General features: G+C 45.4%; 1 protein-coding gene across 1 annotated transcript in view; it reads left to right on the top strand.

Annotated features, from left to right (window-relative positions):
• Positions 1–11,514, top strand: part of SEC23B (SEC23 homolog B, COPII component) — an 89,717-nt gene extending 78,203 nt beyond the window's left edge. The window contains exons 19-20 of the mRNA XM_086926912.1: positions 5,969–6,034; positions 10,065–11,514. Of these exons, the coding sequence (XP_086783038.1) occupies positions 5,969–6,034; positions 10,065–10,154 (156 nt within the window). The 3' untranslated portion in view covers positions 10,155–11,514. The remainder of the gene's footprint in view (positions 1–5,968; positions 6,035–10,064) is intronic.
• Positions 11,515–13,184: the final 1,670 nt, after the last annotated feature.

Below are 13,184 nucleotides of genomic sequence, written 5' to 3'. Positions count from 1 at the left end.
TCATATCACTCATGGCATGGATAGACTGCGACTACAATAGTTTACGGGCCATCTGTCTTTCAACAAGTTCCCCTATATGCGCTCAACTGTGTGCTCCAAACAATTAAGTACTGCTTGTGAAAATATCCCCTCCAGCAGCGCCCCCCTCTGCTCCTTGCCCCTGACCCCGAAGGTTGAGCTCCCCAGCTCGGCTGCAAAGCCCCCGTTCCTCTCCATGATCCCTGGCACTACCAGGCTAGCATGAAAAGAACCGAGAGTGCTGCACGCGATGGGGAAAGCGTGTTCACAGAGAAGACGCGCTGACAGGGAGAGCTCCGTGAAATTGATTTTTTTTTAAAACAACGCGTGAGTGCTGCACGAGCGCCCAGCATTTGTCTTCAATTATCTCCGCCGTGACGGCCGAGATAATTGAAGATATATGGCCTTCTGGTGCGCGTAACAGACACCAATAGGCCATAGGCGGAGCTACTCGACCGCCTATGGCCTATTGCGTGTTCTGTTTCTAAAGCACACGCACACGAAGGCCAATAGCAATGCAGGTAGCAAAAAAAAGCACGAAAAACCACGAGCAGCCTGGAATTCGTAGGTATGTTTTCAGAAGCCCTGAGAATATGACTCTGGGCCACGCCCACTGCTGACGCAGTCGGACACTAGGCCCAAGACCTAAAAAGAGCCTCAGCTGAGTAGGAATACAGATAGCACACTAAATATGATTGTTAGGTAATGGAATATTCGCTATTTGCAGGTCTATGTATACCACTCGGGAAAACCACATGCCAGGAATACACTAGAGCATGCTGACAACAAACTTCAACAACATGACCAAGTCACCACTAACATACACAACTGCACATAATACAGATTCAAAAGCGCCTTTAAACCATAATGGAAGGAAGGAGAATTGGGAAGAAGCTAACTCTCCTTACTCCTTCACTCAGTTCCTTGGTGAAGCGTTAGGAGACTTGGATGATAGGACTATCTTTCAAGAAGCAGTTATCCACTCAGTCAGTAGTGACTGAGCCCTTTCATAGATCAGCTGACAGATCACGGGTAGTTGTAGATGAGCAAACAATCGTACCACTTAATTATGTTGGAAATTAGACCTATCCATCTGGCCCTTTCTTTAGTCGTTCACTTCGTAAAGGAGGCCTATAAGATTTTACATTGTCACCTGGGGTAAGTTCCCTTTTTTTAGTGGTAATTGACATGCTGAGGTTTCAGTATGTAAAGGTGGATACACTTCCTATGTATTACTGTGGACTATGAGTGGACTGTCTATGTCCTCATGGACATTTTTGTCTAGTGGAGAACCCCTTAATTGGAACTATTCACCACCACACAGACAAAGCATTGATAGTTGCAGGTTCAAAGAGCCCAACTGCCACTGAAATGATTATTTTTGCTGACTAATTTCACAGTTTTTTGTACTCTCGACAGTGATCTACCAGCTGCCACCCAGCTGCCCTGTCTGATAAAGCTCAAACTGTTCAAGAAGATGATAATCTTCACTCTACAATAGCCCACTGGACTCCATCCAGGTCAGCTATTTTAACCTGCAGCAAGACTACACAAGCATCTTGAATTATGGAAAACTTCAATGTAAAAGACCTTACTGTACCATCAAGATGGAAATGTTCTATCTCTGGAAGAGTTTGTGCTCTTTTTAATTTGTTTATTCCTATTTTCTTTTACCCTGCTACCTGGTTTGCCCTCTTTATGGTTGTCAGTTAAGCTTATCTATATATGGATATTGCAGATCAGTTCAAGGTGCAGAAGCAAAGTAACTTGTAATCCTAGTTCTACCTCATGGATATCATCTTTACTTTTATAAACATCCTTCTGACTTGCTCCTTTAACAAGCAGCAAAATTGAAACTGTCACATACTTATTCTGTTCTTACCTTCCAAGTGAACTGCAATAAGTGGTACAGCACGGCCCTTTTGGTCATTGAAGGCACTCATTTTCTCCGATAATGTTACGGCCCCAGGGCTATGCTGGTGCTCCAGACCTGAAACCACCGCAAATCGCCACCCTACCTGCACGGAAAATGATCCTATGATGGCCCAGGGACTGGAGAAGAAAGTTAATTGGTGATCGCAGTCTAGATCATGCCTGAGAGCTACGGGGAGTCCCTGACTGGGAGGCCTGGACGCAGGTCAATATGGCGGCCGCCAGTTTCTCGATCGCCTAAGACTGAGGGCTATGAGGAGCTTTCCTTGGGGAGTCACGCTGCCACCAACCACGGACACAGCCGGACACCCGCTGCGACGCCCCGAGCACAGAGGTAAGAGGTCCGCCTTAGAGCTCAGCAGGCGATGTGGCGCTTCAGTGGGCTCCCATCTCCCGTGAGGCTAAAGGAGCGGCGCAGTGCTGATAATCAGAGGGCCCCCGGGGAGGTGAGCGCGGGGACGAGAGATTGTTGAAGAGCTCTGTTTGAAGGGGGGAAAGCGGCTGGCTGACTCTCCTGATCCTCCACCGCGCCTGACCCTAAGATGGCGGCCAAAACTAGAACAGGCGCCATTTCCTCCCATGACGATCGCTGCAAGTAACCAGAGTCGACCCTGGCAATAAGGTGCAGCACATACTCAACCCTCAGCACTGGCCTAGTGACATGGGACCCCTCCCCCAGCCGGTCTCTGTGGTTCGTAACCTCGGATTTCTTATAGATGACAAGCTCTCTATGAGGCAGCAGGCCACTAAGGTGGCCTCCGTTTGTTTTGCCACCTTGAGATGGCTCCAGAAAATCCTATGGATGCTGCCCCGTGCCACCCAGAGAACCGTTGACCAGGCGCTAGTAATCTCCCGCCTGGACTATGGAAATGTCCTCTATCTCGGTGCCGACACTTCAACTATCAACAAACTTCAGGTGGTGCAAAATTCGTCGGCCCGACTTCTTTGTAATGTACCGAGGAGATCTTCGGCCTCACAGGCTCTTCGTGACCTACATTGGCTTAGGGTCCCGAGCCGTATCAAATTCAAAGCCCTGTGTTATCTTTTTAAAATTAAGCAGGGCTCGGCTCCAAAATATCTACAGAGTCTTGTCCAAACCTATAAACCCAGTCGCACACTGAGATCTTCTGCAAATGGCGATTTTGTTGCTCCAAGATTTAAACTTTTAAAGATGGGGGGTCGGTCCTTCTCCCATCTAGGCCCCAAATCCTGGAACGCACTACCAATCGCCCTGAAATCAGAGACTGATTTATTTTGCTTTCGGAAAAAACTTAAGACCCTGCTCTTTCAGTAGATCTGTCCTTTCGCTCTAGCTGGCTCATTGCACTGTGTTGTGTCTTCTTTTTTCTTCTTTTGTCTATCCCTGGCGCCGGGAAACCCACTGCGGGTAGCTGTTGCGCATTATAAGTTCAAATAAACAAATAAATAAATAAACCCCTAGGCCTCAGAAGCGGACACCAGGGACTCCTCTACTGCTCACAGAGGAGACGACTGGAGGCCAGGCAGGAAATCGAACAGCCACAGGGAGCACTGCAGGATTTGAATGCTACTGTCATCCTTCCTATGGGAAGCCCTGGCACCCGTTTCGCGGAGCTTTTACTAGCCTCACTTGGAATACACCCGGACTGCTCACTCGAACCAGGGCACACCTCATCTCCGCCATCCACCGCTGTACTGAGCTGGTGATGGGGCTCCACCGCATGTGATTCACTGTCTGCTCCCTATTGGTTTCACTACATATAGCCACTCCAGGGTGACCATGGCCGCGCAGAACCTGGTTAATCGCGACTGCAGAGCTTCCCCAAGTCAAGGTACTATTAAAGTCTATGTTTAAACCCTTCACGCCAAGCCGAAAGTGAACAGGCGGGGTCAGTCCTTATGCCGCTGATAGCTAGAATGACAGATAAGGTCTCAAGCTTTTTTCCGCTAGCAGACAAACAACGGGCTTCGGATCATGACAGGGAGACGTCCGATATGGCCCTCACCAAGGAACATTTGATGTCCTCATTATGAGACTTTAAAGCGGAATTGCGTAGAGAATGGAGTCAAGACATCCAAACCTCCATCGATCAGCTAAAGTCCGATCTCACCACCGGATGGCAGATATCCAACGCAATGGGGACTCAGTGAGCACTATAACCCACCAGATCCATGGGAACTTCTTGCCAAACTACATTCCCCCTACCCCTTCTCGCTCTACTCCTCTCCACTTTCCTGCTGCTGACCACTGCTTTCACCTGTCCTGGCCCTTAGTCCCCACCCCGTCTATCTGTGAATTTTCCCTCGTCATTTGAGATCTAGCTTTTTTGTCTGATGCCCGATGGAGCTACCTGGTTTAGCTATAGGGGAGACAGGTCGGGGATTCCCTCCTTGGACGTCACCTACTCAGTCTGTCTTCAGCCAGACTTCCTTTTGTCTCGCCCGTCGTCTTGTCCCGCATCCTCCCTCTATTTTTGGCTCTCCTTCTCTCCTCTCTCAATGTATTGAGACTGAACTATTTTGTCGAATGCCCGATGGAGCTACATGGTTTAGCTATAGGGAAGATGGGTCGTGGACTTCCTCCTTGGTCGTCACCTACTCAGTCGGCCGTTAGACAGACCATTTCGTCTCTCCCTGTTGTCTCTTCCCCCATCCCCCCTTTCTCTCCTTCCATGCCCCCTCCCCTCTTCGCTCCATTTACTTTGACCCCCATGTTTCTTTAATTGTTTTTCCCATTGAGACCGAGCTATTTGGCCAATGCCCGGTGGAGCTACCTGATAGCTATAGAGGAGATGGGTTTTGGCTCTTCCCCTCGACCGTCACCTACCCAGCCGGACTTTGGACAGACTTTCCTTTCGTCTCTCTGCCGTATCTCCCTACTATCCCTTTACCCTTACCCCGTTCCCCTTTATACTACAATCATCTCGTCTTCTATGATCTTGCATTTGTTTGTCTAGCATCTGATGTTAATTGGAATTGATGTAATCTTCTATTTTAATTTTTGTGGAACCTCTTGTAATGCGCTCTGATACCTCCGGGTCTAGCCAGTGCTAAATAAAACTCTTGAATAAATAATACATTGTGATGGAGACTTCAAACACACTTTTAACCCTAAGTTTACCTAATGTCAAATTTTAAGTGCATTTTATTTTAAATATGTAAAAGAGAACAAACTAGCTTTTCAATGGCGATTTATGATGGACCCTTCCAACTGCAGATTCCTTATAGTACAGATGTTCCTGGCGCAAGATCAAAAAATGTGAAAGAGTTCACCCATCCGACTTGAGGCAACAACAACAGCTACATAGTTCCATCTTGTCCACACAAGAAACAAGTTGTGCTGAAACACTAAAAAGGTGTTACCCACACTTGTGCTATCCAGTCTTTTTTCCTCATGTCACAGGTTCAGATTGGCAAGTTTACTGTCAGACTTTCTGTCGACATGGAAGCATAAAATCACTGTAGTTCATAATTTTCCCCAGGTATTGTTTTCCTGCCTAGTGTAAAAAAAAAACACACACACCTCGCTCTCGCTCTCATCCCCCCCCCCCTAGTTTGGCCCTACATGAATTGCATTTGGTGTGTGGACGTTGGCTCAACAAAATGGCCTCTGGCGTTTGTGCCAATATGCAGCCAAAAGTCAAGTGGGTTAGAGAGACAAAGCTATTGAACCCTTCCTCTAGAGGCTGCCTTTACCCAGTTTCTCTACTTTCGAAATGTTCTGCACAACAAGATGGAGATGATTCCAAAGGTTAGTACATAACTTTTTCATTTAGCTGGTGGTGCCGGGTATTGAAAGTCCTAATAGTGTGCTTTATTCTAGTTTAGGCTAAGCTTAAAATCAAATGGCACAAACCAGTCTCTTTTCCTGTAGCATTCCAGCATTAATAGAAAAGGTTGCTGACATTTTGAAACATTGACATTATGGAACAAACCTTTGTTAACACAGTCATTAGACTGTGGCGTTTATATGTAAAATTTTCATGAAACTGCTTTGATAAATATACATTTCTATATTTTTTTTCTTTTAATTTTGCAGGCCCGGTTCCTACTTTCTAAAGTGAACCCTTCCCAAACTCACAATAATCTGTATGCATGGGGACAGGTAAGCATTTACTCTAATGCTGCAACTGAAATATATATATTTAAGCTACCAAAGTTGTACTAAAATAGGTCTTACACACACAGAGCTTAAGCAATAGCTTATGAAATTTAAACCTCTTGTGTGAAGCAATATATGTCTCATTTTCACACCCTCATTTTTGTCTCATAACAGGAGTGTATTTAAAATTGTGTCTGATTCAGAAGCTCAGTCTTTTTGAAAGATTCAATCAGGGGTTTGTATAGCGCAGCTAATCACCAAAGAGGGTCTGGGTCTCAAGGTGCTGGGGGGGGGCGGGTGGGGGTGGGGGGGGGGGTGCAGCTCCTGGATGTTCACTGTGCTTCATCGAAGAGCCAGGTCTTGAGGTCCTTCAAGAACTTGGGGAGTGTTGGTGACTGTCGGAGGTGGAGAGGGAGGGAGTTCCATGCCTTGGCTGGGAGAAGGTTGCAAAAAACACAGTTGATGGACAGAATGTAGAACAATGTCATACATTCATCCCAGTACAAGGATCTGGGCCTAAATCCATCGTTTTTTTGCACTCCACACCACCCTGGGTTAGACACTGGCTATATGCAAATCAGCTCTGACCCTGTGCCCCATGGGAACAGTCCAGTCCGAACTACCAAGCCATGTCTTTCCCAGACCGGAATCAAGCATCCAAGGACCGGTTTCTGGCTATCAGCCTTCATTCAGCCTGGATAGCTTGACTCCAGTGGTGTGGAGAGCCTGGGACTCACGTCTGAGTATACCCAGCACACTCGGGGTGAAAATTGCAAAAAACACAGTTGATGGACAGAATGTAGAACAATGTCATACATTCATCCCAGTACAAGGATCTGGGCCTAAATCCATCGTTTTTTTGCACTCCACACCACCCTGGGTTAGACACTGGCTATATGCAAATCAGCTCTGACCCTGTGCCCCATGGGAACAGTCCAGTCCGAACTACCAAGCCATGTCTTTCCCAGACCGGAATCAAGCATCCAAGGACCGGTTTCTGGCTATCAGCCTTCATTCAGCCTGGATAGCTTGACTCCAGTGGTGTGGAGAGCCTGGGACTCACGTCTGAGTATACCCAGCACACTCCCTTGCTCATTGCACCATCAGGATTCAAGCAAGCCGGGCCGAAGACGGCTGAAATGCCAGAAACCGGTCCCCGGTAGCTTGTTTCCTTCCCAGTGAAAGAATTGGCTTGGTAGTTTGGTTTGCCCTGTTCCCATGATGCACTGGGCCAGGGACAGACTCATTTGCATATAGCCAGGTTCTGAGCTGGGATGGTGCAGTGAGCTAAAAAACGGTGTTGGATTAAGCCCTGATCTCTTGACTGGGTGAGAGTATTATGCTTAATTCAGAAACTCTGTCCTTCACCACCCCCTGTTGTTTAATTATTTTGTCCACCATAAGCGTGGAAGGGTATACTCAGACGTGAGTCCCTTGCTCATTGCACCATCAGGATTCAAGCAAGCCGGGCCGAAGACGGCTGAAATGCCAGAAATTGGTCCCCGGTAGCTTGTTTCCTTCCCAGTGAAGGAATTGGCTTGGTAGTTTGGTTTGCCCTGTTCCCATGATGCACTGGGCCAGGGACAGACTAATTTGCATATAGCCAGGTTCTGAGCTGGGATGGTGCAGTGAGCTAAAAAACGGTGTTGGATTAAGCCCTGATCTCTTGACTGGGTGAGAGTATTCTGCTTAATTCAGAAACTCTGTCCTTCACCACCCCCTGTTGTTTAATTGGCTGGGAGAAGGAGCTTCCTGTTCTGATCTCCTTGGTGCGTTGGACCATCGCAAGGGAGAGCTAGGTTGAGAGGAGGGATCTTTGTGGTGCATGGAATGAGAGGCAGTGGTTCATGTAGGCAGGTCCGGTGGTGTGAAGGGCCTTGTAGATGTGACTGATGAGCTTGAAGGTAACTCCCTTCTTGACGGGGAGACAGTGTAGTGACCGTAGGCGTTGACTGATGTGGGAGTGGTGCAGTAGGTTGGGACTAGTCTGGTGGCGGTGCTCTGGACATTTTGGAGTTAGCGGGTAAGGTTTTTTTTGATCCTGGTGTAGAGTGCTTTGCTGTTGTCCAGTCTGCTACTGAGGAGGGCGTGGGTGACTTTTCCTGTGTTTGAGGGGAATCCAGTTGAAGGTATTTTGGAGTAGGTGGAGAGTGTGGTAGCAGGAAGAGGTGAAGGCGTTGATCTAGCGGTCCATTTTGAGTTGGGAGTCCAGGGTGATTCTGTGGCTGCGTGCATGGTCCATGGAGGCAGGAGGGTTCCCAGGGGCAGGAGGCCACCAGGTGTCGTTCCAAGCGTCGGGGTGTGGGCCCAGGATGAGTACTTTTGGTTTTATCCGTGTTGAGTTACAGGGAGCTGTTCTTCATCCTCCTGGGAACTGCTTCCAATCCTTCTTGGAGGTTGTGTTTGAAGATGTTGGGTTTGTTGTATAGGGAGAGGATGAGTTGGCTGTCTTCTGAACGATTTGATGTTGAGTCCGTGGGATCTGACGATGTGTGTGAACTGGGCCATGTAGACATTGAAAAGTGAGAGGGTGATGGAGGATCCTTGGGGACTCCGCAGGTGGTTGTTGTGGGTTCCGAGAGGAAAGGAGGGAGCCTGACCCATTGCGTTCTGCCGGAGAGGAATGAGTGGATCCAGTCGAGGTCCTTGTTCCGGATTCCTGCATGGTGGAGTCTGCGGGCTAGGGTACGATGTGAAACTCTATTGAAGGCCACTGAGAGGTCCAGGAGGATGAGGGCCGCAGTCTCTCTTCTGTCGAGGAGGGAGTGGATGTCGTCTGTTGCAGCGAGAATAGTGGTTTCAGTGCTGTGATTCTTCCTGAAGCCTGATTGGGAGGAGTCGAGGATGTTGTTTTCTTCTATGAAGGAGGCGAGTTGACTTTTGACTGCTTTTTCCATGACTGCGCCGGATACGGGAGTAAGGAGATCGGTCTGAAGTTCTTGAGGTCGATGGGGTACACTGAGGGTTTTTTCAGGAGAGGGTTGATCTCAGCATGTTTCCAGTCGTCTGGAAAGAAGGTGGTCTCTAGAAGGAGCAGTTGATTGTACTCCTGTATGCAAGTGAGGTGAATACAGAAGTATGCGCTGCTCATGGCGTTGTGTCGGAGCACTGCTGATGGCCTCTTTAAATAATAATTTTTAACTTTATTAAGTTGGAGGTGTTGAGTATGCTTTAATTAGAAAGCTATTATTGTGAGATGTCCTCATTTATAGTGCTTCTAATACCGGACTGATGCTTTCACTTGATTTTCAAACTCAACTGCAATAAGAAACTAAGCAAAGCCTTAAAAAAAATGTACGTCCGTGAGACTTGGACGTAACACATTACAAATGCCCTGTTTTATTGGAGATATGCTTCTATTTCGACCTTTGGTTGGTCTCAAACTTAGTTCACCTCCCTTAACCTTTGAAACACCATGCTAGCGTTACTGTGTTTACTCATCCATCAAGATCCACATCTATTTTTTTCCTGTTTACTTATGCTATAATGTACCAGGGCGTAAGTAGAGTAACCCGAAAATAATGTAGTTACCTAAGCTGCCACTTTCACAGAAGCCAGTTTGCTTTTTTTTATTTTTTTATTTTAAGAACAAATCTTTCTTGAATTTTATGGATAACAGCTGTTTACAGACAGTGGCTCAAGCCACACCCACGTACTACAAACAATAGGAAGGTAAAGAAAATGCAGAAAAATGTCTCAATTCACAAATGAATAGCACTGGAATAGAATATAGCACAGAGACACTTGTAAGGACAAATCTACTTCACCATGGCTTTCTCCTGCCATCAAAGCCCATGTGTAAGCCAAGGGAGCCACCACCCACCAAACATGTAGATTACTCATGATATATCCACACAACCACATAGGGTCTACAACGAGGTGCCTTACCCCCTATTCTATGAATCTGAGACTCGATCTACTTTTTGAAAAATCAATTTGCTCAAAAGTTTTATTCAGGATTTGCATGTTATAATGTAAGCATTTACATCTTGTTATTCGCTGCATTTCAATCATGTCCTCCATCTAATTACAGGAATCGGGCGCTCCCATTTTGACAGATGATGTCAGTCTGCAAGTGTTTATGGACCATTTGAAAAAGCTGGCGGTTTCCACGGCATCATAACCAAATAATTCTGTATACCGCTGTTGAAGCAAAACAAATCTTATGAAAGGCAGAACATTAAGACATTTTCAAAACCATTGAAAGCTGCACCACAGCTGCCAGGAAACTGTTTTCTGCTGTGTGATTTGAAATGTGGAAAATGAAAATACGATCTATTCCAGTGTTCCTTATCACCACTCCGATTGAAAACTGTTAAACCTCATGATGGCATGTTTTCATTGATCCTTTAACAGTGTGACAAATATAAAACAGTCTGGCTGTTATTTCTTTGAAGTCATGCCAATATTACATGCCACAACTGATGTATAGGTACAGCGGAGGTATACTATTGTGAAGAGTGGGCATAGGTGTTTGTCCTTTTCTGGAACAAATAGCTGGTGATGTTTACGTTGGAGCAAAGCAAACTGAGGGACCAAATCTAATGGGCTCATAAACCGAACCACAAACCAGACTAAGTATTAGAACAGCATCTAAGAACTCATTTCCCCCGCCCCCCTTTCGTGGCCCCACACAAAATATCTTTCAATGTTATAGAAAATGTGTATAGTGTGCAAGTTGTCTGTGTAGTGCTTTTAGGCTTTAATTTATTTTGTATTTCTGTTTTGTTCTTATCTGATTACAACCCTTGTTATAGATAACTGTATATTGATCCTATCAACTTCACGTTTAAATTATGGTGTGTTTAAAATTAATGAAAGTACTGATTTAATTTAGCATATTTCTCAAATGAAAAAATATGTCTGTAGTACAGAAACCATGCCAAACAAATTCCAGAGGAGAGAACACTTAACTATTTGGAGGACAAGGCTATACTATGGCTTTGGACTCTAGGTAAGCTTATTTTTACAGGTCTCTCCCATGCAAAAATCTCCATCAACTGTACAACAATCCATGCCAGAAAAATGTGTACATTTGTCCTGTGTGGGTTCCTTGAATGAATGTAATTTTTGTATGTGAATATGTCGAAAATCTGGAACGGATCTGCCCCGTTGGATCTATGTTGAACATTTCTGCACTAGAAGATAGACTCTTAACTCTGGCTTCTACAGTTTTGGGAACAGTGTGTCAGATGTAACATCTCTTGCTGAGTAGATTAACCATTTTTTTACATTCATTAAAAATCAAGAGAAACACCTTTCTTCGAAACCAGAACATTTATGAGTTCGCAAATAGGGGCAAATCATCTTATGGATTGTTATGTTAGAGTTCTTTTGTACAACATATTCATCAATCAATTTGTCTAAGTTCATTTTCCATCTGGTTGCTTTATGGTTGGTCTAATGAGGCTTTGTCTGTGAGTTACTATGTTCACTGATCACAATATGGTCGGTTACAAAATAATATTAAAGCAACTTGAGAACAGTAGACTCACAGAATGTGTACCTTTGCAGAAAACTGTTCTGGTTGCTATAAGAAATTTAGAAGTGATTCTTAAATATTGAATCGATCCAGCATTAGCAACCATGCTAAGTAAAACAAATTGCTAAGGTATACTAGGATAATCTAGTATGGTGCTCAGCATTACAAGTTCTTTTTCTTCAAAGAAGCCTCAAGACACAGGATGTGAAGTGACTTCTCCCAATGCGTATGTGTAGCAATTCCACATTTAGGTTGTGTTTTTTTCCAGTGTTTGTGACTACTACCCCTAAGCCGTAGGATAAAGACACAATCTCAGAAACAGCCCTACATTTAAGTAGAGCAGTGAGCATACCAGGGAATCTAGCATCGAGCCTCGAACCAGGTACCGGTCAACTTCCGCCCATGGGCTCTGGCCGGAGCCAAGATAAAGCTTTGGAACCTTGACATTCTCACCCTACCTGGATGCCTTCTCAGCCAAAGGGCACCAAGCCTTAGCCGTCGAAGCGGAAAACACTGCATCTGAAATTGAAGCTGAAACATTCCCACTACCCCACCCCTGGTGTTTACCTTGGAAACCTTTTATAGCTCCCATCTGTCAAGAGACTGGCAGAGTATCTCGGCACCAGACAGAAGCATTTTTTATCCATCCGGAGACCAGCAGGATTTCAGCGAACCCTCCTCAGCCAAGGATAGTTTCCATGTTTCCACTCTCCCAAAGAAAAGGAGACTTGCTTTTGAGAAGGAACTCCAGTATGAAGCATGATAGCACAGAGTCCCTTAAAAAAAACGCAATGATCAAGTAGCAGCTCCTACAGCCCTACTCTCACCTGCTGCACCCAAGCAGGCCACTTTATCACTATCACTACCACTACCACTACCACCTAGATCACCTTGGACATATAACAGCCACCGCCACCAAGGCTATTCTCACCAGATGTTACTACAGCATACCATGCTGTTAGAGAGAATCTTGTCCCCGCAAGTAAAAACCAAAATGTATTTATAATTTTATTGATAGTGAGGTATACAATACAACCATATAATTATCAGCACATTAACCTTAGATATTTGCATGACTGATCATTCCCACCTTTTACAGCACATTACAGAGTATTATGGCATCCATGGTCTCATCACATAATGGAGTTAATTCTGTAATTGTCTTTACCATCACCACCCTGTGGTTGTCCATCACATTGTGTCCGCAGGTATTGCACCAATGGACTCCAAAGGTCACTAGTAGCTCCTCCTCATATATTTCTAACTGTTCCTTACAATATATCATGTCTGTTATCCAGTTCTCCGCGAATGGTGCTAGTTTGCTGCCCCATTTCATAGCAATGTGTTGTTGGGCCAGTAAAAAGGCTATGGGCAGTTATTTGTGGTTGGGTAATTTTTGTGTTTTAATCCGGCCTAATAAACAAATCTGTGGGGTATTTGCAATTGGTTCTGATAGTATAATTCCCAATTTATACGTCCCCTCCTCCCAGTATCTCTGCAACATGTTAAAAATCTGCTTGGGTGGCTCCACATCGCACATATTTGTCATCCCCCCAATAAGCCATACTTATGTAGTTGTGCCGGTGTTGAATAGGTTTACTGCAAGCATTTCAAGTGACTAATACGTAGGTTGCAGTTAGGTGTGAGTGCAACAAAAACTTCAGTCGTCGG

The sequence above is a fragment of the Lissotriton vulgaris genome, chromosome 6 (genome assembly GCF_964263255.1).
Source record: "Lissotriton vulgaris chromosome 6, aLisVul1.2, whole genome shotgun sequence".
Classification (NCBI taxonomy): domain Eukaryota; kingdom Metazoa; phylum Chordata; class Amphibia; order Caudata; family Salamandridae; genus Lissotriton; species Lissotriton vulgaris.
This window is presented reverse-complemented; position numbering and strand designations above follow the sequence as displayed.